This window comes from Anguilla rostrata, chromosome 4, assembly GCF_018555375.3.
Source record: "Anguilla rostrata isolate EN2019 chromosome 4, ASM1855537v3, whole genome shotgun sequence".
In the NCBI taxonomy this organism is placed as follows: Eukaryota; Metazoa; Chordata; class Actinopteri; order Anguilliformes; family Anguillidae; genus Anguilla; species Anguilla rostrata.
Window position 1 is genome coordinate 64,056,720 of NC_057936.1, and position 27,425 is coordinate 64,084,144.

Below are 27,425 nucleotides of genomic sequence, written 5' to 3' on the forward strand. Positions count from 1 at the left end.
GCCAATCAACGTTCACTGTATACCTACCATCAGCCAATCAACATTCACCGTACTACATGAGCCGATCCACAGCGCCACAACCAAAAACAAGACCAAATACCCCTGTAAGTAAAACAACTTGCATACATCAATGATGACCTTGACACCCTTCATAATAAGAGTCCATATGGTGGTAGTGAAGCTCATAACCCGGTCAGGCCTTCATATTAAGAGTCCTGTAGGTTGGTCAAGGCAGGCATGGATTCGCTGGAGGCTGACCACCTGCGATCAGACGGCTTCATCTGACATCTGCGATTTCTCTTTATGGACGATCTCATAAGAAAGCGTGTCAAATTTCGTTTACGCAAGGCGCGTTTCTGGGGGAATAAATCCTGCCGGGTGTATATTTCTCCCAGGGGTGGCGGGGGGGGGGGGGGTGCAGTGCATCTGGAGTACGCTGCCAGCGCTCATAAACCTGGAGAGAGCGATCGGCCTCCCTGATGGCCTCGTTTCTGGGGGCAGGCCCTGGGTTGTGTAACTGACGATGTCATAACGGCAGTCTGCCGATGCTCTGGGCCCTTACTGCCAGAGCACGGACCACATGACTCGCGTTTCCATGGCAACAGCATTAGCTCCCGGGGACATACACGCACCCCCACAGTGACAGTCATGAGGCATGTACACACGCATGTACACACACAACAGTCACGCAGCATGTACGCACAATATCTCACTATACTCTTACCTTTCGCGTTAGTCTTCTCTTAATCTCCCTCTTCTCCTCCTGTTCCTCCTGTTCATTCCTTGCTGTGGAGGAGAAAGGGAAAGAAAGTTTACAAGGGGCTTCCCGCCTCCAGTGTCACACACACACACACGCACACACACACACACACACACACGCACGCGCACACACACCTTTCTCTAATATTCTACAGTAGAACGCCAGCGTTCTGCAGGCACGGCCATCGCAGGGTCGTTTGCGCTGTAAAAGCGCCTGGTGTTCAGACACTGGAAGGAAGGACATTCTCATCAGCGCGCATATGGTGCAGGGCGATGCTCGGAGGACGCGCTCGTTACAGAGGGGTGACTCATTACAGCTGGATTAAAAACTGAAGGGGGGGGAATAAAATTAAAAAAAAAAAAAAGATTTTATGGAAAAACCAGACAGACCTGCAGTCAGGGCCACTGGTGCTGGTGCTGAACGCTACGGGCGGACGGCTCTCATGTGGGCTCTTGGACGAGGTGCAATTTAATTATGAGGGAGGAACGTTCTGGGAGGGGACGTGTTCTAAATTAGGAACGGCGGGATAAAACTGCTACCCCAACACATCTGGGACGGGGCAGGACGCCCGCGTTTAAAAAAAAAAAAAGTAAAAATATACCATCGGGGCACTGATAACCGCTCACATAATGTTACACTGTTTATTTCTGTCCCCCCCCCCCCCAAAGGGGACAGTTAGTGCAGTTAGTAAGGGGGAGCTACTTGACAGTTAGTAAGGTTCGTGGGGGGGCAGTTCCATTCCCCCCCCCCCCAAGCCTTATCTGAAAATGAAGAGCTCGTCTCAGGGACGGGACCGATCATCGAACCCGAGATCAGAGACAAACTCCGTTTCATCCTCCACTCTCGTTCACCGCGAGATCGGGAAGAAAGGAACCCCCGGATGGCCCCCCTCTTCTCTTTCGGGGAACGGGCCGAATTATCCGCTCCCCGCCGCAGGAACCATCCGGGCTCGGGCCGGGACAGGCCCCTGAGAGTCCCGTGCCCGGGGGCCACGCCCCTACCGGCGGAGCGGCGTGGGTTCGGAAACAGAGAGAGTTTCAGACCCACGCGCGACTCCGCCGTTACTGGAAACCTAAAAATAAAAGCGCACTTCCCCAGACTCTCATAACGAGACTCTGTACCGCGCTCTTACTGCTGACGGTGCAGGCCTTTCAAAACATGCACCGGTCAAAAAAATGCATAAGACACAGTTTACAAGACAAACCTGTCCCCAAAACGGCTGTAGAGGGGGAACAGATTTAATATGAAAATATCTCAGCGCTGCATATGCAATAAACACACACACACACAAACGTACACACACACACACAATTTTTTCTATTCTGAAACGAGGAACTGGAACTTTGCGCTGAATGCAAATACATCTTTGTAGAAAATGAATAATTTATGCGCAGTGCACATCATCACAAGCGTGTCCGTTCGAAAGTCACAGAAATTCCTCCAGTGAGACTTTCACACAACCCCATTATAAACCGTCTTGGTACATCGCTCCATTTCTTCATCCACGATCTTTCTTACATACACACCTGGGATTCGCTTTCACATTTCCTCTGTCCAAAAAAAAAGTCCCGCACAGCTTCAGTAATGCAGTTTCCTTACGCATCAGAGAGGAAAACACAAACTGCCGGGACCTTTTCAAAAGCAGTGTGCGTGTACGCATATGAATAACAGAGCTTGGGCTCTATGGTGTTAGCCCTGCCTGAAGGCTCTAACATAGAACTCCACACTTGTGTACAACAAAAAAAAACTATTTTACTCAGTGGTCTGAAGTCACGAGAGAAAAGATATAAAACGTCAGACCTACTCACTCCTGTCAAAATGTAAAATGGAGGAGCTTGGCCTCTCCCAGTGTGTGACAGGAGTGAGCAGCTGGTGTTGTTCGCTCCTGAGGCTGCACCGTGTCGCTGAACGGGGACGGGGACTGGGGGGGTACTCACGTTTTAGGATGTTCCTCTGCTCCAGCTCCTCAGCCGTAGGCCTCTGGCTCAACCGTCTGCAGAAGAGAAGGCCGAAGAGATTCAGCTTGTGTATCATCTCTCTCTCACTCCCTCTCTCTCCCTCTCTCTCACTCTCTCTGAGAGCTCCTGCCAGCAGGGCCAGGGTTACGCTCGGCCCCCCCCCCAGAGTGTGGGGGGGACCCGGCGCTGTCGTCGGGGGGGAAAGACCCGTGTGAGCGTTTTCTCCAGTGCGTCAGTCTAGCGCGTCATTTCCTTCCCCTGCACACACGTGTGCCCAAACCACAATGCCCGCGACAGCACGGGCGGGGCGGGGCGGGGCAAAGCAGGGAGGCTTTCCTGGGGCCCGCCCTCCCTGCAGAGGGGGCAGAGAGAGACTCGAGACTGGGTGACATCATGAGTCTTAAATGTGTTCATGCACGTTTTGCAGTGTGTGTGTGATTATGGGAGTATGCAGCAGCAGCAGCAGCAGTAATAGTACTACCATTCCACCCAAACTCCCAGCGTGCAGTGCAGTTGTCAGCTCGGGACTAGGCACAGAGGGTAAGAGGGCAGGGATATGACAGCTAAGGCCCCATTCCCCTCCTCCCCAGCCGGCCCCAGCGACAGGCTGACACACACACATGCACAGACTCAAGGCTATGCCCCATCAGGTCTTCAAATTCCCTCCCCTCCCCCGATTCTTCCCTGTTGAATTCTGGGAAATCACTTAGAATGACACTAAGCATTTGTATATATATAACCTCATACGGGCTTAATGGACAGTTTACCCTACCTGTGGTGAAATAAACGCACGGTTGTTTACAGGAAATGTGAATGACACACTTCCCGAAAACAAGCACCTGCTCCAGTTTGTGAGCACCCATCAATCACTTTCAGCGGGGCACCCCCTAGTGGCAGACTGAGAATAAGCAGCCGGCTGATTCAGCCTCCTTCCAGAAACTGTGTTAAATTTAGGGGAAAGAAGCCTTTCAAACACTCTGAGTCACACCCTCTGCTGTTAAATAATATTTGTGCACAGGGTTCGTGTGTGTGGGCGTGTCTGTCTGTAAGTGTTTGTGTAGCTGCGTGCGTGTGTGTGTAAGTCAGTCAGTGAGTGCGTGTTTGTGTGTGTGTGTGTGTGTGAGAGAAAGAGAGAGTGTGTAAGTATGTGTGTGTATGTGTGTGAGAGAGAGAGAGAGAGCGTGTCCATTATCCATTCACTATTATACACACTCATTATCCAATACCCAAAAGTCTCCTAACAACCGATACCATGTCATCATTTCCCCCCACACAATAAGCCGTGCCTGACGGTAACATGACTGAACAGAAAGTCCTTGATTGTTCCTGCCGACTGACGCACAGCTCCAGAGGGGGCCGTTTCAGCTCTGTGCACCGTCTGACTTCTCCGCTTTTAATTTGCTTTATTTGCCCCGTTGCCAGTAAATCTGAGGCTCGTCCTTCACGCTAACGGGGCGATTCAGACGACACAAGAGCCCGACACCGGCACACTGAAGCCTCACACTGAGCCAGGAGAGAGAGAGAGGGAGGGGAGGGAGGGGGGGGAGAGGGAGGGAGAGAGGAGAGGAGGGGGGAGGAGGAGAGGAGAGGAGAGGGGAGGGAGAGGAGGAGAGAGGAGAGGGAGGAGAGGAGCAGAGAGGAGAGGAGAGAGGAGGAGAGAAGAGGAGGGGAGAGGAGAAGAGAGGAGAGGAGAGGAGAGGAGAGCAGAGGAGAGGATGAGGATGAGGAAAGAAAGAGAGAGACAGAGAGGGAAGAGAAAGAGGAAGGGAGAGAATGAAGAGAGAGAAAGAGAGAGGAAGAGAGGAAGGAGGGGAGAGAGAGAAGAGGAGGGAGAGAGAGAGAGAGGGAGAGAGAGAGAGAAGGCTTCATCATTTCAAAGCTGTGTAATTATTCCCCTGCACTGGAGTTGATTTCCATGATGTGGACCCTGAATGGAGGCAGCTGCGTTTTCAGTACTGCTCTTAACAAGACGAAGGGATCAACTCTGCAAACGAACACACCGTCAATTTTGTTTTTTAAAAATGTGATCGTTTCATTTTAGCCTTTCCTCAGTTCCAGCTCGGGGGGTGGGTGGGGGGGCGTAGGGTGGATGATCAGCCACCTGTGTGTCAGCTGGACCATCACACCTTTTCAGGGTTTTCTAGCTTTGAGATGCCTGAAATGTGCGTGTCCTGCGCAGAATGAAGGAGTTTATCAGCTCTCCATGGCTGTCAGTCTGCTGAATGTACAGTAGAGAGCCCAGCGCCTGCAGATCGCTGTGACTCCACCCCCTCCCTGCCCCCCCCCCATCTCTGCCGTTATGAGGTTCAGTCTCTCATTTTCTCTCTTTAACAGGCAGGGCACGTCCGGAGCGAACTGCGCAGGAAGCACATTGTATTTAAATGGGGCATCCGCACCCCCCATGCCCCATGCCCCCCCCCCCCACAGGCCGGGCCTGGGGAGTCGCAGATAAGGCCCTGACAGCGCGCTCTGGCGGGGTGGGAATGGCGGGTGAGGGGCTCAGGCCACGTCAGTCTCCCCCCGGATTACACCAACAACCAGCGCCTGCCCCGCCAAACCCCCGGCAACGCCTCGTCGCCACGGAAACGGCAGCTGCACAGCGAGCGGGAACGCGCTAACCTTTTCCGAAAAAAACTAGGGGACAGGCCGTGCCACCGTACCCGAACGCAAGGGTTTACACCCCAACCCCACCCCCCCCCGACCCACTTCACCCCAAGCACAGGAGAAAAGCAGGGGAAGGAAGAAAGGAAATAAGACAGGGCAAGAGGAACAGAGAGGGGGTTAGATGCACAGGTGTGATGGAGCGAAGAGGAAAATAAAAAAGGAAGGAGAAGAGAAAGAAGGGGGAAAAAGAGAGAGGAGAGAGAGAGAGAGAGAGAGAGGGAGAGGGGAGCAGGAGAGAGAGAGAGAGGGAGAGGGGAGAGAGAGAGGGAGAGAGGAGCAGGAGAGAGAGGGAGAGAGAGAGAGAGGAGCAGGAGAGAGAGAGAGAGAGAGAGAGGGAGAGAGAGAGAGGGAGAGAGGGGAGCAGGTGAGAGAGAGAGAGAGGGAGAGGGCGAGGGTGAGAGAGAGAGAGAGAGAGAGGGAGAGGGCGAGGGCGAGAGAGAGAGAGAGAGAGAGAGGGAGAGAGAGAGAGAGAGAGAGGGCGAGGGCGAGCGGGTGCTCACCGCGTGAGCTTGGTGCCGATCTGTTGCCGTGACTCCAGCCGCTCCTGGTCGGTCTGCATGGGGATGATGTTCTTCTCCTCCAGCTCGCGCTGCGAGGGCCGGTTGCTCAGCTTGATGGCCAGAGAGTCCTTCCTCAGCACCTTGAGCGCCAGCGTGCCTGCGGGGCCCATCGCATCACCACAGCGTTAAAAACGTTAAAAACGCTAGCCTGGTGAGCAAACGTTCCTAATGCAGGGGACAGAGGACCGGGCCAAGGCAGGGATCGAGGCGTGAGACAGGATTAATCCCTCTGCTGGGAGAAGGGGTACCACACGGGGGCGGGGGGGGGGAGGGCAGGGGGGCTTGAGCACCTAAATCCAGAGCGCTCAGCGGACGTGGAGCGACAACGGCTTCAACAGAGACAGACCGCGGCGCTCAGGAGAACGGCACCATGGGATATCACACGTCCGTCAAAACTACCGCAGGGTAAACCCCCCCCCCCCGTCTCTTCGTCAGAGACGAACGCCACCCCCGCAGGAGAAAGACGTGACTGTGCGCTCTCCACCCCTAAGTGAAGAGCCATGCTCACTAATGATCCTGGCCAAGGATGATAATAATAATAATAATAACAGTGAAATATTTACAGAGCATCTTTCATACAGAGACAGGAGCGCGTTGGGTCACGAAGCCCCGCCCAAGCACTCACTGGTGAACAGCGTGTCGTCGTCGTCCTCTTCGTCGTCCTCGTCGTCGTCTTCCTCCTCCTCGTCCTCCTCGTCCTTGTACATGCTGGGCAGGTCCTCGTAGTCCGCCTCGTCGGGCATGTTCTCCTTGTCGTCGTCACACTCGATCACCACGGTGGGGACGGCGTGCAGCACCGAGCTGGGGGGGGGGGGGGGGGGCGCAGGGGGGGGGGGGGGAGGGAGAGAGATGAACTTCCACTTGAAGTGCGTGTGGCACACAGAAGACAGTTCCTTTCCACTTGGAAATAATCGGGCCGCAGTTCATTTTAATCGCCGCTGACAACGTGCCATGTTTCCACAGCCGGCTCGCAGCGAATCGTGACACGACGCGCGCACGCGCTCAGTAGGACTTGGGCTACGGAGAGAACGACAGATCGCAGCGCCGGGGCGAGCGAGGGTACGGGCACGCGGGCCCGGGCTGTCCGCTTGTTTCTCGGGCTGAACGTCCCGCCCCAGCTCAGGAACAGATCAGTGGGGTTCGGGTACCCCCAGGGCTCGAACTGCACCCCAATGACCTGCAGCTCTGAGCTGGAGATACAGGCGGGGCCCACTGACAAATCTATCCCAAATAAGTCCATGTGAGATAAAGCAGAAAATAGGTGCAGTAACTGCTAAAAACTTTGCCTAAACACACACATGCACACACACACACACACACACATAACTGTATATATGTTATTCTTCATTTTTGTTTTAAGCGCTTGAATTTTTTCAAAAGTGTACAGGAGCTGTTTAAGTGCTCACTAATGAGGCTCACTTCACTGCCCTACAGTCCCTGAGATTTAACACCTCGGTGCAGAAGCTGACTGTGCAGCTCATTAAACTGCAGGCGCCCCGGCTCTCAACAGCACCAGCAGGGGGCGCCGTCTCCGCCTGTGAGACAGACAGACAGACAGACGGACGGGTGTGATGTGTGCAGCCGGATCTGAGCTGTCTCCGGTTCCCGCGGAAGGCTGCGTTATCAGAACCGCTAACTGGGGACTGCAGTTACCACACGTTCGGGGTGGGGGGGGCACGGACTCAGAGAGCCCCCTACTGGGGGAGGGCAGATCAAACGACACGGCTCAGACTCGGGGGACAGAGTCCATCCAACTGGCAAAACGGTGGAACTTAGATCAGCGTCTCCCAGGACCGCCTGCCTTTGAAGGCGCCGCTGCTGTGAGTTAATTAAACAGGGCGGGGACACGGCGTGAGTGTGAAATCCCCCGCGTACGCTCCTCCCTCCGGCCGATATTTCTCCTGTCTGACCCCGTCCCTGTCCCGACTCTCAATGCCCAATCACTTTCACAGGAGCTGGTGACCTCTGCAGGCGTGGCCAGTCTGATGACGGACTGGGGGGGAGGAAGTGGGACGTCCTCTGGCTGGCCCATTTATATTAAATAAGTCTAAAGTGAGCCAAAACAAGGTGAACTTCAGTTCGTATTGTAAAAAAAAAAAAACAAATCACCAATTAGAGAGGAAATTGAGTGGGATTTCAAGTGTGGGGAAAAAAAAGTATTTTGGCTACGGAAGGAACCGGAACTAACAAGAGTTCGCCGGCCGCAAATTTGGGCCATAAATGTTCAGAACACCCCCCGTGTGGGATTAGGAGGGGCCCGAAGACTCGTGCAGGAAAACAGCCGGCCCTCAATCCCGAACCAATCAGGGGCTATCGATCAGCGACCGTGAGGGAGCCGGCACCCGCGTTAGTGATCCCGCGCTAGTGATGTCACAGATCGATACCCGCACTCCGGACTAAACGCTTTTCCCGGATTTGAGCCGGGCGAAGAACTTCATCAGAGGAAGGTGAGGGGGAAAAAGGCTATAAAAGGAAAAGGCTTTACTGGCACACCGCTTTGAGCCAAAATGGAGGAGCACGGTTTGAGGTAAAAAAACAAACAAAAGTGTTTTTGTGCCAAACGGAGCTGTTGACATGACTTATAATCAGACCTCCTTTGAAATAAGTCCTCCACGCTGCACCAAAGCGTGTGAAACTCAGTCAACAATCAAAAAGGGCAGATTCTTTAAGCTAAATTCAGACCATGATCTGGTCTAGCTTTGGGATAAAACAAGCGATTGCTGAACAGTAAAAAAAAATCACCCACACTTACGCAGAATGCTTAATTCGCAAAATTTACACAATGATTTTAAATAAACCAGAGGACAATTATAGCATAAAATACTGACCCACTTCCAGAAATTGGCCTGTATGAGCAGCTAAAAAATAACACCCTCGAGTAAGTACCCTCGGGGAAGGCCGTACGCGGTTTGCAGACCGCAGGCGAACGAGCAGACGAGCAGACCAGATTATCAGCTGGGCGCAATCGACGCCAAAGATTGTGCCCGTTACACAAAGATGCTCCACTCCAACGGACGGAGCTCTCTGCGGCCGCGGCGGCGGAATGCTCGCCGCCTGCACGCGCTTCCACGGCAACAGAAACCTTCACCCGAACGATTTCTGCCGCCACCGCTTTCGTCTCCGAGCGTACCGTAGGGTGGCGGGGCGGAGTCGGACAGAGCCGCGCTTTACCCCCACAGCTGCCAGCACCCCCCCCCCTCCCCACGCTGCGCTCTGATTGGGCCCCGGGGGGGTAGGGGGGGAGTTTGATGACAGCGCTAGTGCTCTCTTACGCGCGTCTCTCCAAGCGCCGTCTACAGCAGGTGGAGAGGACAGACTGAGAGCAGCCCGCTGAGAGAGGGACACCTGCTGTGACTCTCACACACACACACACCTTCCCACACACACACTCCCGCACGCACATGCTCTCAAGCACACACACACACGCGAGAGATAGGTACAGACAGACACACACACAGACACACAGACATACTGACACACAGACACACAGACATACAGACACACAGACACACAGACACACAGACACACACACACAAAGACACACACACACACACACACACACACACACACACACACCTCTCCAGCCTCTGCATGGTCAGTGCCAGCGTCTTGTTGAGCTCCTCGATGACGCGGCTGGGCGGGTGAATGGGCATGGGCAGGCTGCCGTACTGCAGCTGGTGCGGGTGCCCATGCAGGCTCCCGTGGAGGGGGCCCAGGGGCTGCGGGGAGCACTTCTGGGAGAAGGAGGCGAGGGAGGACTCCAGGCCCCCCGGAGGCACACAGATCATCACCTTTTTGGGAGGTAGAGGAGGGGACAGCTTCCCCGGCATGCAGGCCAGTTTGATGGGCTGTCCTGAGTCTGCGGAGACAGGCAAACACAGGCAGTCAGTGCTGCTCAAAGGGGGGTCTACAAACACAGTCAGTGCTGCTCAAATGGGGTCTCAAGCAGGGTCAGTCAGTGCTGCTCAAAGGGGGTCTACAGACACAGTCAGTCAGTGCTGTTCAAATGGGGTCTCAAACAGGGTCATTCAGTGCTGCTCAAAGGGGGTCTACAAGTACAGTCAGTCAATGCTGCTCAAAGAGGGGCCACAAGCACTATGACATACACCACTCAATCAGGTGTGACCATCCTGAAGCAGGATGAATGGGTTGCAGGGGGACAGGGGGAGAGGGGGAGGGGGAGAACGGGGCCAGCTCACCTGTGATGTGATTGGGGATCCGGGAGAAGGGTTTTGGGGGCAGCGCGGGGGGCTGCTTGTGGAAGGGGGCCTGCTTGGTGGGCGTGTCCTGGCCGTCTCCGGGGAACGGCATGGGCTTTTTGGGAGGCAGGACCAAGGCGGGCTTCATGGAGTGGTCCTGCGAACAGACCCCGGCCTCCACGGAGCTCTGGAACTCCACGGTCGCTGCGGAGACCAGAAGGCGGGGACACAGGGGCCAGGTCAGAGGTCAGAGGCCAGAGGTCAGGCCCGGTCCCGCTGACGTGGCGAGGGGACAGTTGGACCGCGGGACACTTATTTGGCCACAGAACTCCGCAGATGGGATGGTGTGAGCACACACACAGGGAGCAGAGCGCAGACGAATGAGTTTCACCCACTCACTGCTAGAGTCTGTTACAGGCCACTGCGCACACACGCACACACACACACACACACACACACACAAACATACACACACAAACAGCACACACACACACACACACACACTATTCCTCTATACCTTCAGACAAACCCTATTGTTCACACTCACTTGCAATCGAATCAATTTCAATTTCTTCAGCTCAGGAAGCGAACGGCAAAATCCCCTTCCTGTTTAATGTGGATTTTTCCAACGAGTAAATAGAATTCTGATTCCTTTCATGAGCCGACTGAACCAAAATGTAATGGATCCCCAAGCTTGCAGCCACACACACTCATCTAAACCAGGGCTGCCCAAACCCTGTCCCTGTAACTCTACCACCCTGTAGGGTTTCACTCCAACCCTAACACAGCACACCTCATTCAGCAGCTAGAGATCTACCGTCCTGTAAAATACCCACATGGCTAATGGCTAATATGCTAAACAAAAGCTGTGCTAGTCGCCCCAGAAAAGGCACCACCTCAACAAACAATCATAAATAATAACAGAGAAGATAATTAGTTTAATCAGGCTGCTAATTATCAGCGGAACGACAGACTGTACGCATCTGCTCTGGTACAAAAGAAAAACCCACTCAGGGCACCGAAGCTAATCATAGAAGCATTACCTCATTCTTTATAACAACAATAAACTAAAACAGAAACACTGCCCCCCGCGTACGAAGCCTGTCCTACGAGGAGCTAAAGCACATGAGTTTAACCCACCCGGGTCAAGCCTGTATTAATATGCGATTCGACATACCGCTTCTCACTGTCCGAAATGACCCCCAAAGTCAGTGATTTACAGTACGTAGCTTTCATAAACAATGCCAGCCAGCTGTTTGTGTTTACACGGAAGGCCAGGTCCACCGTCCCCCCCACCCCCCCCCCCCCCTATTAATATTTTTCACATAAAACATAATGAAGCTGCCCTGAGAACATTCTCAGGCGCTATGCTAATTAGCCTCGGCCGTGTGGTGCGCCCGGAGGCGATGCTCCGGATCTTTCTGAAGGAGAACAAGAAAGCCGACGCCCCCCAGCACCCGCCGGGGGGGTCTCTCAGCGCACGCCTCGCTCACCGCTCCCAACGCACCAATCAGAGTCGTCCCAGGACGATCACGCCGTATCCCGCAAACTTTAACCCCCCCCCCCCACGACAGCCGGTTTGTATTGTGGTGTAAGGTGTCGAGCTTCCTCAACGAGATTTACCTTTTTTTTCTACTCGAGAAGCAACGCCACGAAATAAGACATGGCATTAGAGGATAGGGGGGATAAGAAAATAAAAAAGGGGGATTTCACAAAAACGTACACAGACAGACATACACAGACCCCTAGGGAATGATTCCGCTCCCATATTCATGTAGTGAGAGCTGGCAGTACTCCTCCTCCTCAGACTGTCATGGGGCGGAAATGAGGGCCCGTTCTGAGGCGGGACGTCCCGGGTGCAGGGGGGAGGGGAGGGGCGGGGGGCAGACTTACCTGTCCCGGTCCCCGTCCCGTCCGTGAGCTCTGGGCCGGGCGGCGGGAGGAGGACCCGATAGGCTCGCTCCGCATCCTCGCACTCTAGAGTGCCGGAGGGGGACGCCGGCGCCCGCCCGTTTTCTAACCTCCCGTCTTCTTTTGTTACCGGGACCGTCCCGTCTGACGTAACAGAGAAAGAAGAGATGTCACAAAACCCCCGGCGGCGCCTTCGCCAGCGTCCCCCCCCGTCCCCCCTCGCGGCTGTGAGAAGCTCCGGCGGGTAAGGGGGAGGCGGCCAGAAGCTTCTCACAGCACACCGTAACCATGGCAGCATTCCACACCCATGGAGACCCACCTGCTCCGCCCACTTTCTGGTGTTTTTTTTAAATTTTTTTTATTTTTTTGCAATACTGTCTATATGCAGACATATGGGCAATATTGGGACTGAAAATAATCCATGGGACTATGCACTTCGACCAGGTCTGTATTTGGAGCTGTGAGTTTTTAAAAAACAATATTAACAAAAAAATAAAAACTTTAGTGGTGTCCAGTTCCAACCTGCTCCAACCCCAGCAGCTCAGCGTCTGGCATTGAGCCACACCACGGCGTACAGCAGCGTCTCCATGCCGATACGCCACTCAGAGGAAGCGCTGCTCGCCCTCCGTTTCCTGCGGCTAAATAAAGCCCCGCCTCTCACCTGCACCTGCAGTGACGTGTGGAGTGCTGGAGCCGGAACGTCCCGGGGCGGGGCCTCGCCCAGCAGGGGGCGGTGTGTCAGCCTCGCAGTGTTAAAGCGTGCCCCCCCTCCCTCCTAACGCTGTCCTAAAATCTGATCAGACGTCTCCTGCATATTCAATGACTCTGCTGACCAACTGCCAACCACACACACGCGCACACACAAAAAACCAGTGCAATAAATGGCTAATTATGTGGTGATCTTCCACAATGCTGACCTTTGACCTGGCTATTTGACAGAAGGGGCACAGAGACAGTGGTATTCACGTCATTCTATTTTTTTTTTACTTTGCTTCAATTTAGAGCTGAATTACATTAACTAGCATTCCCTCCACTGAACACAAATATCACAGACTGGAGAGAGAGAGAGAGAGAGGGGAGAGGAGAGACAGAGAGAGGATGGCAAAGAGAGAAAGAGGTAGAGAGAAAAAAAGAGAAAGCTCCCCAAAAAATCCGGAGTGTTTGCTGAAATGTGAATTCTACAGTACTTCCTCTATGTTGGTAGTTAAGCATTCAAACTGCCAATTGCATTGCATTTTATTTTTAAGTGCACTTTCTAAGTCTCTAGGTTATACTTAAAATGTAGGCATTGTAATAAAAAAAAACTTGGCAAAGTCTGATCTTCCAGGGAGTTATTTTTGTCCTGTGGTAAAATGGCAATCTATTCTGCAGCACTTATCTACGAGCACGGTACTAAGGGAAGCGGAGACAGCCAATGAAGTTGAGAGAGAACTACGGAGTGGTTTGGTAAAGAGAGAGAGAGAGGGGAAAAAAAAAGAAAAAAAAAAAGCAATCAGAGCATTAGGCGAGAGACTCTCTCTAACACAGGCGGACTGACCTGGAACTTCAACAGCCTAATTTCCTCTGCCAAATAAAACGAAGGATTAAAACCACGCAGGAACTCTTAATGACCAAGTAGCCCGATTCGTTAAAAGGCGGCCGTTGTTAAGGCAGCCATCGTCAAGGCGGCCGTCGTCAAGGCAAAGCGGCTTCCAGCTTTAAGCGACCAGTGGCTGCTGAGGCAGGAAGATCCTGCGGCTCTCCTGAGAGCATGAACACACAGACCCCGAGCAGGGTCATGGCTCTGAACGTTACGCGCCCTTTCCAAATATGGGCCTTCAGGAAACAGCAAACAGGAAGTCTGTGACATCATCAGCCACTCATGGCTAATGGCTCTGCTCTGGTCTCATCCGGACCCATTTTGTAAAAGTGGTGCTCCATGCAGGCTTTCAACTGAAGAACGTATCCAACCCCCAGACCCCCCTGCCCCCCCCCCCCCGCCCCCATACACACACACACACACACCCCTGAAACATTAAATATTAGCTAACATCACTGCTTGTCCAATTAGAGGGAGTGAGATGCTGCTCGTTCCCCCGGAATGACTGAAAAGCAGGAGGGCCTCGTGCCTTCTGAACAGGCCGTCCACCTGCGGTACAGACCGCAGGATGACTATGGTACAGACCGCAGGATGACTATGGTACAGACCGCAGGATGACTACGGTACAGACGCAGGAAACCAGATGACTACGGTACAGACCGCAGGATGACTGCGGTACAGACCGGAGGATGACTACGGTACAGACCGCAGGATGACTACGGTACAGACCGGAGGATGACTACGGTACAGACCGCAGGATGACTACGGTACAGACCGGAGGATGACTACGGTACAGACCGCAGGATGACTACGGTACAGACCGCAGGATGACTACGGTACAGACCGGAGGATGACTACGGTACAGACCGCAGGATGACTACGGTACAGACCGCAGGGTGACTACGGTGCGATAAACACACACCACACCACCGAAACACACAGCAGAGACCAGACTGCCTACGCTTGAGGAGGTAACTTTGCGTACTGAATGTGGTCTGTGGCCTGTATGGAGATCTAAAGCAGGTACCCCAAATGTAACTTTTTATAAAATGGGGGGATATCAGCAGTTAAGCACAGATGGTGATAATGGAGGACTGGCTTAGCTGGCATCTGAGTGTCTGAACAGCCGAACCCAGGCCAAGGGCAAAAACCAAAAACCCAGAAGTAACCACTTCTCACGTCCACACCACGCAACGGGCAGGATGTGCGCCTCAGCCCAAAAATCAGGGGTGATTCAAGGCCAGTCCCCACCCCCCCTGGGCGAGCAAGCAAGCGAACCCTCTGGGAGTTCTCTCTCTCTCTTACCTTTCTCGAAGATCTCCTTCAGCACGCCCCTCTTGATCAGCTCCTCCCGGCTCTGCCTCATGGAGATCTTCCGCTCCAGCGCTGCGGAGGAAGGAAGACCAGCAGGGGAGCCCAGTTACCATGACGACCCAGCATCGTCGGCGGCCTTGCCGCGAACGCGACGCACACATGCCCCCCCCTCTGATGGTCCCATTCCTTTTTTCTCTCCCGATAGCCTCGCTGAGCGAGGGGGGGGCTAAGATTGAATCCCGCCGCTGCTAAGGCTGCTGGGAACGCACGCGGCGGACGCTCTCGGCTGGCCTAGCGCCCCGCGCGGAAACGCTAGCGTTTTTAAAACTGGCCTAACGTGCCGCCGTGACCCCCAGAGGCTTCTGGGAAAACCCTGGCTTTACATCACATCACATCACAATACATTTCATTACGTTACATTACATTACAGGCACTTAGCCGCACTCTTACCCAGAGTGACTCACACAACTTTTTACACAGCATTTACACTGCATCAGTTTCATACAGCTGGATGTATACTGAAGAAATGCAATGTTAAGTACCTTGCTCAAGGGTACAACGGCAGTGTCCTACCTGGGAATCGAACCCGCGGCACCCTAAACACTATGACCAAGCACTTACAAAAAAAAAAAAAAAAAAAAAATTCTGTGGCACACAAGACTGAATGGTGATGTTGTAGTGTACCCTCAACACGCCCCAAGAGTGCTATAAAACCCCTCACCGCCGTGCTGAGATTCATTGCGAGGGTATCAGCAATCACTCACCCTTCCAGGCAGGAAAACTTATAACATCTATGAATTATCTAACTTTCTGCTGCAGTCTGTCGGCTTCCCTTCTCCAATACTGACGAGAGAGAGAGAGAGAGATTACAACTACCAGGCGGGACCTCAAAATGAATTCACTGATGAACAACAAGCGTTCCAGCTACTCAACGGCGCGATCGATCGGCCCAAATCTCAGAAACGATCTTAACCGATCTCCCTTCCCCGCTTCCTTTATCGCACGCACCGGAGCGCACGCGCCGTGAGTCACAGGCCACCGGCATCATAAATCCCCAGCCACGGTTCAGCCAGGGTCCCAGTCATCCGATAGGCTGGTCCCATAACCCCGCCCAGTTATGCTAATGCCCATACTGCACACACACACACACACGCAACACCACGGCACCACACGCACACTACACCACACTCACACCACACTCACATCACCCACCTCACTCACCTCACTCTCACCACTCTCACTCTCACCTCACTCCCTCACTCACCTCACCTCACTCACTCTCACTCTCACCTCACTCCACTCACTCTCACCTCACCTCACTCTCACTCTCACTCTCACTCTCACTCTCACTCTCCTCTCACCTCCCACTTCACCCACTCTCCCTCACTCTCACTCTCACTCTCACTCTCACTCTCACTCACACTCTCACTCTCACTCTCACTCACACTCACACTCACACACAAATACACACAAACACACACACACGATCAGCGCTCGGAGGACACCGGTCGTCCCCTCCAAACGCATTCTCGTGGAGTCTTGTGCGTAGGCACCAGCGGAGGGAGTTGAATCATTCAGGCGCCGCGTATCGATCCCGCGCGTGCGTTCTCCACCCCCGCCCCCCCCCCCCATCCCCCGTCCCCCGACACTCAGCCGAGCCGCCACTGAAGAGGCAATTCATTCGACTGACTAGACCACCAGTGGGAGGGGGGGGGGCGCGGGGAGGGGGGGTGTTATATGAAACCATCAATAAGATATCACAGCCTCCACAGCCACGCCGCCATCTCCGCGGCGTGCTTTCATTTTTACCCACGCTGCAGTGCGCCGAACACTCCCCGTATCGGACACCACGGCATCAAGTTCCTGTTCCAGACCCGCCCTGTCGACAAAGCCAATTGAAAATAAGTCTGAAACGAGCAATCGGGGCCCCTGTTCTAGACTCCATGGCAACGCTACTTTGTTGGCGGTTTTGAACGGGCGCGCAGGCGCGCTGGCGCAAACCCCTTACCGCCATCTTCCCGCCATCTCTTCTCCCCTAAATCCCGCTGCGTCTGAAACTTCCCAGGCCCGTTACTCACGTTTATAAATGCTCGCCTTCGGTAAACGTGTGAACCGCAAACGACAAGGGCGAACACAAATCCCTCTATAACAGCCGTGGTGTTCATCTGCCGATTTCTGGACAAGTTCTCAGTGGATTATTTTATTTACAGGGAGCACTGGGCAGGTCAGGAGCCTAAATGGGCCTTGCTTTTATCACCCCTGCAGGTTCTCCAATGTGGCCTCCCTCTCAAAAAACACAACACACATTTTAGAGACCTCGGGCAATGCCTTCATTCAGCAGTTCCAACTTTAGAGGCCGATTTTTAAAAAAAAACAAAAAAAAATCTGGTCTTGCTTTCTCAACAGCCGCAAAGCAAGCACAGTTGGGAGGTATTCTTGTGCACCGAATTCATTCTTTTTTTTTTATTTGACAGAGTGAACAAGAAATGTTTTGACCTCCATTTGCATATCTGAGCTGGAGGTGAAGACAGTGGTGATTTAACACCGTCCTGTGTTTGAGAGAAGAAAAAAATCAGTTACTAAAGAGGCACAGCTCCTACAGGCGAGCGAGCCGGAGGTTCCCAGCTGAGGTCTGAGTTTCCCCCGGACCCACGGGCCGCCTGGAGGACTTCCGCAGAAACCCAGGGCCTCATCAAAGGGGGGAGACAGGCGAGAAAGCGTCTGCACCGGGGGCCTTTCTGAAACGCAGCTCTTGCTGATACACACGTCAAAAAGGGCCACTTGAAACAAGCCCTCTGCACTGGAAGTGTGCGTGTGTGTGTGTGTGTGTGTGTGTGTGTGTGTGTGTGTGTGTGTGTGTGCGTGTGTGCGTGTGTGCGTGTGTGTGTAGACTCCAAAACAATTTTGTCATTTTTCAGCCGCCAAACCTTTGAAAAAAGACAAGCGTGTTTTAGCGTCTACGCCTCCCTGCCATTTTTACTGTAAGCACACAGGGAGAAAAGCACTTAACGGCCTGTTCTAAAACAAAACAAATATTCAAATCACGATCATTTCTACGAAATCCAGGGAAGCGGCGTTGTTACTCTACCAGGAAGCAAGGCGCCTGTCCTGAACTGCCAGAGTACCCAAAGCTCGGTGTCCAACTGAGAGAACGCAAAACACGTACACCGCCCCGGATGGGTAAAAAAAAATAATGAAGTAACACAACTTCATTTTCACCATCTTATCAAAATGGAAGAAGTACAAGACGCTCGATGGCGTAGGAGCGCCAGAGGAACACGGCTGGTCATCCGGGCCTCGGTGCGTTAGAAACCGCCCCTGCATTATTAACCTCTGTATGGGGCCTGTGTGCACTGATGCACTCATTTATGGGGTAAACGCATTTTCTCCCAAAAAGAGTCTCCACGTTGACACAAAAGCACTCTTGATGGAGGGCACCAGACCGTGACATCAGATGACATTTTGCAAAAAAAGCAGCGATTGTTTTCTCTTCTGTTAAAGCGATTTGGGTGCCTGAATTGCAGATTACAGTGAGTGCCTTGGGTTTTGGGCTTGGGCACTTTTGCTGATTGTACTGTTGGTGCGCACCACTTCTGTTTTTCCACACCCCTGCAGTCTCAAAGAGACTGACTGACCACCGATTTAGCAAAGACACAAACACCACGGACAGCCACTCAACCCACTGATAAATACAAGCACACTGCATGAGCTAACCTGAATCTAGACCAATGAACACAGCACAGCCTAGCACAGCCCAGCACAGCCCAGCACAGCCCAGCTCAGCCCAGCTCAGCCCAGCACAACCTAGCACAGCCCAGCACAGCCTAGCACAGCCTAGCACAGCCCAGCTCAGCCCAGCTCAGCCCACCTGCCCTCTCCCTAACTCTCCGCACAGCTGGTGCTGGACGTTGGGCCAGGTTACAGATTCCTGCTGACAGCTTCTCCACCGCAGGAGGAGGCGGGGGGGGGGGGGGGGGGGCAGGCCAGAACATTAATCTGTTTGACTGCTGCCACAGCTGCGCTGGCTCCATGGCAACGAAATGGCTCCACGAGTCCCCAAGCTACTATTAACGGTACCGCCGTAGCCGTAACAACGCCCCCCCCCCCCCCAACCCGACAGCCCTCCTGTGAACCAAAGCCATTTCTGGGGGGGGGGTTGTCGGTGGCACCAGACCATAGCTACCTGCACAAGCCCATAGAATCTCCACTGTACCTCCCCTGACTTTATACATTGAAGAAAGTAATGTAACCAACACTGATCGGACACACACATTTATGGGCCCCCTTCCTCTCTGATTCCCCCCCCCCCATCTGAAGTCCATAATTTCTCTTTACGGTCGGGTGAAAGAGATAAAATTACATTTTTATTCACTTGTTCCTCAACATCCAATCCTTCATCTGGTAACTAGGAAGAAAACACACATATGCAAGCACACTCGCGCACACCCGCACGCACGTACAACGTACACACACACACACACACACACACACACTTGTAGCTAAGCAGTCCCAGGTACAGCAGTGCAGCCACACACACACACACACACACACACATTTTCAGCTCTTGCAACTCCAGCCATTGCGTTACAGCCAGCAGAGAACACCTCCCACACGGATTATGCTACAATCCCATGAATAAAAGGTACCGCTAGCTGCTAGCAGCTTTAAAGCAACATACGATGTCCAGGGACAAGGACACGGACACTGTCTGCCTTATGATACAGCAAATGCTAACACTGGTAGAGAAGCAAATCACCTAATTCCCAAGGGAGAATAACTCCACAGCACAGCACAGCCCAGCCAGACATTTTAATCCCCACGAGCAGATTGAAAAGGCCGCATCAAATAAATATGAAATATTGCTTCTCCAATATGCAATTTGCACAGGACGAAAAGCAGCCTCCAGTGACCGGTAGGTGCCTAAAAATTATTTCTCCCCTTGTTTTTCTGCCGAAGTTGGAGTCATCGATCGCGTCTCGGGCTTCCACGGTGCGGCTATCATTCAGGCTAGGGGCTCCGTAGCTGGGTGTGTCTGTGCTCGATTGCTCTGGCCTGTGTGAGCCAGAGGATGCTACGCTGTACGAGACTAAACTGGACTCTGTAGTCCTCCTCTGTATTTGGCCTCACCAGGAACACATACATTCAGGACATAGCTAACAATACACAATACAGGACAACAAAATGACAGCAACGTACATCGACAAAATTCCACATCTGACGATTAACTTTAAGAGTAGCAGCTCAGCAGCGTGAGCAATTTGGAAAATAAATAAGTCAGTTAATTTTTTAAAAAAGGCGGAAGAGGGGGACATATCAAGAGGGGGGGCTGTCGAGGGGGGGCTGTGGTGTTAATTCCCAGCCATGGCACGTGCACCAGGCCTTGTAGAGATATGGGCAGAGATGGGAACCCAGGGCAGGCATTATCCTCGCTCTGACTTTAAAGCAACGTGATGATCTTTCCCATCAGCCCTCAGGCGCCGTCTTCAAGAGGCGCACTTCTCAGCGGGGGGGGGGGGGTGAATTAAAACGCTTTCCTTCCCCACATCCTCACCCTGCCAGCTCACATCACCTTTATACCCGCTGCACTCAGGCCACCTGGGCCGGGGTGCTTTGTAAAGCTGCTAGCTAACACGTCTCTAAAATAGATTCTCAAGAAGTATTTACGTTAAAAAAATAAATAAATAAAAATAAAAAACTGAAACAAATTAACAGAAAGCCAAATGAAAATCCTGCCATTTTTTACCAGGGGTGAGTGATCAGTACCTCCCGTGTCCACAGCCGCACTCAGATCAAAGGCCGAGTAAGAGCTATGGAATGTGGAGTGCATTCTGAAGGTAACAGTAGCTGCAAACACAGGAGCGTATCAAATCCCCGTTGTAGTCTTACCCTCTGAACTACGACCTCTGACCTACAGAACCCTGTGTTAGGCAGCACTGCCCTGCTGAAGAGCCAGGTCCAGCAAAGCCAAAAGTGAACGGGGTGAGCCCTGCCAGGGGTGGAGTTACAAGAATCAGTCAATCACTCATTTACGGGCGGGCGGACATTTTACCATTTTCCCACGGGTTAGGGTGTCGCGAGCTTGGACGGCCTCTCACTCTTAACGAGGTTCAGACCGAGACGACCGGTCGGGTGATAGCGTAGACTACACGAGCTCCCGGCCAGATCACATGACGTTACGGTCGGTGAATCACAGCGGGCAAAGCGTCCACGCGCAGATCCGCCTCCTGATTGGTCAACGGGGGAACTGAAACATAGAATCGGCTCGCGTGACCTCTCACGATTCGAATTCAAATCCGACGTGTCAAAACACGACCTGGAGCCTGTGAGCCAGTCGGGTCGGCTCAGAACGGTACCTCATAGGGGCGACATAGCTCAGGAGGTAAGAGCGGTTGTCTGGCAGTCGGAGGGTTGTCGGTTTGAACCCCGCCCTGGGCGTGTCGAAGTCTCCCTGAGCAAAACACCTAACCCCTGCTCTGGTGAATGAGAGGCATCAATTGTAAAGCGCTTTGGATAAAAGCGCTATATAAATGCAGTCCATTTACCATTTACCATACATCGCAAGTTGCGACGTTACAACCTAACGTTTTTCTTACGATTTGGTCCCGATCAGAAACATTTTTTTAAAAACAATCGGGAGCCAGCAACTCGTATAATGTACGCCCGTCTAGAGCCAATCAGAATCATTTTCTTGATGCATAAAACAAAAAAAAACTATGAATTCATAAGAAAGACGGCTCCGCCCATTTTAGGTTGCGTAACACCTGACCGGTATCGTCACAAGTCTAGTCGGCACATAAATAAAAACTCACTGTCCAAGTGCGTACCAACGTCTATGCTCTGACAACTCCGACAATACAAACTGCACTAAATTGCTAAGTTGAAAAGCAGTGGGAAAAGATAACTGCATAGTGACTGGACCTACATGAGTAACTACCGAGATGAAAAATAAAAATAAAAACTACAAAAGAGACGACGGCGAACCTCGGCCCCGGTAGCTGTGAGTCACCGGCCAGCTGTTGTACTACCCGTTACACACTAACCTACTTTCGACTATAAAAGAGACCGCAGCAATCTGCTGACTCCCACAACCCCCCCCCCCCCCCCCCCGCCCTACAGCCCTACACCCAGGTGTAACAATGTAAATGAAGCCCTGAAGGGCACAAAAAAAGAGGAGGGGGGAAGGGGGGGGGCAGAGAATTAATTAGCCAGGTGTTGTGATTACCCATAAGACCGTGCACAGCATATTCATGAGACCCTCATGAAAGCAGGAGGAATGAGGACCAAACATCCCTGGGGGAGATTAAAGCTGGATTTGGGAGGGGAGGGGGGAGCGGGGGGGGCAGGGGGCTCTGTTCTGGGAACACCACCACATTCCCAGTCTTCCACAGAGGGGTTTCTCGCAAAGGTGAAGACTATTCATGAGCCAAAGCAGACATCTTAAATGTGCCCAGGGCAGCGCACGGACAAGCAGGCCAACCCCAGCCGGATTCTGAAAGAGCTTTCTAATAGAGGCTGCTCTGTGGTTTCCAGACCCTCTCCCAAAGCTCAGACCTCGTTCTCCACGCCATCATGCAGCCCTCTGAACCTACGAGGTCCGAAGACCTGCAGGTGTCAGTGCCACCTTTCAATTGGCTGTTGCGGTCCAGCCAAAATGGAAACATCCAGAACCTTTAACCGGCTGGAGGGTAGTGTTATATCGGAACATTTTTTTTCCCCCAAAAGTCAGTGTTCTAGAACTCTAATGCAGCGATTGTGACATCAGCATTAGAATGTTCAGTTAAGAATCACACATTTGTGATGTCACACCCTAAAAGAAAGGGGTCAAAGAAGGTAAGCGTACTTCAAACAGCAGGCTAAGAGACCCCGGGTCCAGTCTAAGGGAACGACACAAACCCAGCAGCAGACGTGTGGTTTGAGAGAGAAGCCACAGGAAGTGACAGAAACGCACGAGCACACTCAGGTGCACCTCCAGCGCTATATTTAATCTGTGCGAATGAAAGGACGAAAAACCGCAGGAGAGATCAGGGAAAGACAGCGACGCTGCTACAGCACTAGTGTTTAATGCTGTGCGAAGTAGCCTGTTAGTGTTTATGCTGTTCCATCGCAACGACGTGCTGATGTGTTCACGCGAGCGAGCCGTTAGCTGCTTTTAATGCTGTCCATCGCCTAGAACCCAGTCACTGCAATGCTTCACCCCTGGCAGCAAAACACAGGAAACCCAAAAAACTATGCTGTGGCGTGTTGTGTGCATCTGTGCAATACCTGTGTGTGCTTGTGTTGTGTGTGTGGCGAATGTCGTGTGAACAGTCACACTGTGTGTACTGAATGTGATGGTGTGGTGGGTGCGAGGGTAAGGACTGAGCACCCTCGTACGACTCACCTCACAAAAACAGGACCCATCAGAACATGCTTACATATCCAACCTGGATCTACAACGTCCCCGCCATCGTCCTCCCACCCACTGTACGGCACAATGGAAGAGGGAAGAGGGGAGAGATAAGGGAGGAGGGAGGAGGGAGATGGGAGGGAAGAGGGGAAGAAAGGGAGGAGGAGGGAGGGAGGAGTCTTACCCGCAGACGTCTGCTTGAACTTCTCGCTCTTCTTCTTCCTCCACTTCCAGGGCTTGAAGAGGCGCCCCAGCGTGGCGAACTTGCTCCGCCTGCGGATGGGCGGGGTGTGGGTCCCGGGCACAAGAGACTCTGAGCGCATGGCAGCCAGCCTTTCAACTTCCTCAGCTGGGGGGGCGGAGGGGGGGGGCAAGAACACACAGTTATTATTTTGAAAAAATACGTAGCACGGATAATCATTTAAAAACGCGTCGATCAATCACTCGGCTTATCGACCTGACCCAACCTGTCGATTATGGACGTGAAAAATCACAGGAAGTTCTACACGGTGGACTTTGTAAACGGTCCACAGAAATACACAAACGGGGACAGTGATGCACAGGAGGGAGAGAGAGAGAGAGGAGAGAAAGAGAGAGAGAGAGAGACCACCCTGCCTATTATTTGCAACAATACCGATTCAATGTGTTCGCGTTCCGAAAATTCTTCTATATGCAATTTTCCTCAGGTGGTGTCAGGTGCGTCAATCTTGCCAAGTATTGAAATGTGATGACGCTCGCAGGAATACGCTGCCGCTGCATTATCTTCTGAGAAAAATAAGCACTCGATGTGCTCCTAGTAAATAGCTTAATTTCAAATAGAACTCAAATGCCACTGGAGTGTGAAAACAGCCTTTTGTGAAGACCAATCACCACAGACTGCCAAATCCACCAAACCTGAAGAATTTAAGGATAAGGCCACTTAAAACAAGATGATCAACAAATACTACGAGTCCTGAAATACTAGCGTCACTGAGAAACAAACAGAACAACATGCTTCAGACAACTACCACCACTACTACTACCACTACTACTACTAATAATAATAATAACAGGCTATCGCCATCACCAGAAATGAGCTAACTTTAGGCTGAACCACACATGACCAACGCAACGCAAAGCATGGCACTCGCTGTGCTTGGGAGACACGCTCAACAGGCAGCCCCCTGGCCCGTGGCTCCAGAAGCGGGGGGCACCCCTTGGTGAGAGGGGGCAGCGCCTTCGCTCTCTCCCTGCCCGTCCTGCTCGCCCTCCCGCGCAGAGCCCCCGCCAGACGTCAGGCCACCCCCCCCCTCTCGGCCCACGTAATGGCGGGCGCAAAACGCGATTCCCGCGGCGCGGAGCCGAAGGAGGGAGCCTGCGTTACCGCCGTGCCCACACGCCAAACTCCCCCCATCCCCCGGTGCCAGGAACGGGCACGGGGCATGGGCCCGCTGGCACACTCTGCCCGGCACGGCGGGAACCCTGGGCCAGAAACCTCCAAAAAAAACACTAAAAAAAACCACAATACATGAATAAATAAATAAGGACAGGCTAAATGCACGCTACACGCGTGCAGACATGTAGCCGCATGCATTAAGAGAGGCACAGAGACACAGAAGAGCCGTGTTCTCTCCTGAGCTTCTGTTCTCTGCCCTTTCAAATATACATGAGCTGGAGAACGTCTTTAAGGAAGCCACGTGAAAACAAACAATTTCACCCTCAAATGGGGTTCACCTTAAAACACAACACAATGTTGATGAAGCAGGCAGGTTCTGTTCTGCCATCTGCAATTACTCAAGGGGGGGGGGGGGGTGTACGTTGATTGATCCGCGGTTTTTTTCGCCGCTAAACTCCGGAGACTCCCCATCGTAATCCTGAAACGCTGTGCGCTACGGGACGCGTTTCTTCTGAAGCGTTTGCTACGCTACGAGGAGCCTGGAGGCAGAGGGAGAACTGACACAGCTAAAGGGCGATGGCCACGGTGGGGGGGCTTTTTCAAGGTCAGCTCTCACAGCACGGGAATCTGAACCCACAATTCAGTGGCCTATTTCTACTCACAATGACCCCACACACAGCCCACTATCTGCGAGAAATGGCCAGAGAACGTCAAGAAAAAGTAGCAGACCGTAGGCTATATGCAAATAGCTACAGCCCAAGAGCAGACAGTGTAAACAAGGGAAGAGAAGCATCGCCTTTATTTTACAGTTTCAAAAACTGACAGAGAGCTGACCAACATTTCCTCACGCAATTCTGGTGGGAAATGGGACAGAATCTCCTGCACATGTGCAAACGCACTGCCCAACCGGTCACGGAGATCTTTCTGAAATTTCGGAATGCTCTTTGACAGCAAAGCTTTGCTAGCCATGACACCCTCAGGCAGTTTCGAGCCCTTTCGCTGCTCGACTCAAGCACCATAACAGCAGATATCAACTGTCATTTAAGCCGACAAATGAAAACATTCTCTTTCATTCTGCCACATATCGGTACAGATACAACCTCTCCATACTAAGACCATGCCCATAATTTGTACATGAAAGTATCCACCTTGTCCTGAAATAGAAGTCAAATCAAGAGTAGCAATTTTTCATTAATTATGCTTTAAATGGGCTATACTTGTACTTAATATAGCTGCATTTCAGCAACCATAAAATACATTTTTTTGGAGAGAGGGGATTAGTTTGTGCATGCACATTCACACAATCATGAAATGAGTCGTTTGGAGGGCTAAAGAAGCATTACCTCAAACTCACTACATGTCAGTGGCGGTTTTATATCACACCAGTGCCTTCTTAAATCACTTAAGGTCCATGGACGTGCCAGGTAAAATATTAAGATGTTAAATCTGTAATTTAAGGGAACATTATTCTGTTGAAGTTGATTTACACCACCTAAAGTGATAGCATCAAAACCCACACGTTTCTCTCTTATGGAGAATATCCTTAGTGGAATAAAACCTATCAACTTCAAAGGCTGGAACTAGGCTACATTTTACCCTATACATAACAATATCCGGACAATTTATCGCGGACACAATTTCGCTTTAAAAATATATTTAACATAATTTAGTCAGGGCTTTCCTTTCAACACCATTTCATTTTTCACAGATATGCGAAAAGGCGTTTTGGCTTTCCAAATCCTATTTACCACCACTGTTCAACTTTCTAACACCTGATTCTACGCTGGGTTCAATTCAAAGTCAACAGAACGCCAAGTAAACACCAAAATCTCAGGGGTACCCTACTACTCACAACTCGGAAAGGCAATGACTCACTGGTTAATCTGCAAAATGAACATGTCTCTGTGTCGCCGTGTGCAGCGAAACTTGCACATTACATAGCCTACTCCGAGAAACTGTGAAAGCGACCGGGCACTGTGGCTGAAAGACGTACCATATTGGCCCCAAAAACGACAAAAGATTGTTGCTTCGAGACTCACTGTTGTCCAAGCCTTGTTCAAGCAAAAATATTTTGACAGAACATCATATCACATTTGATAGCGAATGCGCCGATAGAAATAATACACAATTTAGTCACAATTGCGATTAGTCGTAGTCTTAAATCAATGCTAGGAAATCGTAGAACGATGAGAACAGGCTGGTGAAAACGTGTTTAATTCTTTCCCTATCAATTCAGTATCATTGGTTACACGAAAAACATATTTGCATTTTTACCTGTGAGATCGAACGGATTTTGTGATAATTTCGTGTCTGCTAGCACAAATGTTTTTAATCCTGAAAGAAAAACATTTCAAATGTGAAAACGTGTCCCACGGCAACGCAAGCTTACAGCTTCACTTGGGCGTAGTGGGCTGATTCGCATACACGTAACCATAGGTAAGCTAAGTATTCATTCCAGCATTTACAAAAACATAGGATGATAAATGATAAACTAGAACACAGCAAAAGAACGAAAGGCTTCGGAGATCTTGCGTATGTTTATTTTTAATAAAGATTTCTAGCTTACATTTCTGTGTTGAGTGAATCAGGCTCCGGTGAGGGCATATTTTCAGGGAGGGCGAACCCCCTTCTCCCGGGTTTAACGTTAAATGGTGATCTAAAAACGGCTCCATTCACAGCGCCGTGCGGGCGCGCGCCCAGCTCCGCGGGCAAAACAACA

At 51.9% G+C, this 27,425-nt stretch overlaps 1 protein-coding gene across 6 annotated transcripts in view; it reads right to left on the reverse strand.

The window, feature by feature from the left end:
* phactr1 (phosphatase and actin regulator 1) overlaps positions 1 to 27,425 on the reverse strand; it is a 65,937-nt gene that overhangs the window by 5,355 nt on the left and 33,157 nt on the right. For 4 of the 6 annotated variants that reach the window (XM_064333858.1, XM_064333860.1, XM_064333861.1 and 1 more), the window contains exons 2-10: positions 23,516 to 23,680; positions 14,937 to 15,017; positions 12,035 to 12,196; positions 10,142 to 10,345; positions 9,519 to 9,801; positions 6,568 to 6,743; positions 5,883 to 6,039; positions 2,698 to 2,753; positions 725 to 786 (exon numbers count right to left, since the gene is read on the reverse strand). In XM_064333858.1, coding sequence (XP_064189928.1) covers positions 725 to 786; positions 2,698 to 2,753; positions 5,883 to 6,039; positions 6,568 to 6,743; positions 9,519 to 9,801; positions 10,142 to 10,345; positions 12,035 to 12,196; positions 14,937 to 15,017; positions 23,516 to 23,680 — 1,346 coding nt within the window. Of the gene's footprint in view, positions 1 to 724; positions 787 to 2,697; positions 2,754 to 5,882; positions 6,040 to 6,567; positions 6,744 to 9,518; positions 9,802 to 10,141; positions 10,346 to 12,034; positions 12,197 to 14,936; positions 15,018 to 23,515; positions 23,681 to 26,980; positions 27,409 to 27,425 lie in introns of those variants that run through there. The other 2 variants (XM_064333862.1, XM_064333859.1) reach the window with 2 other exon arrangements.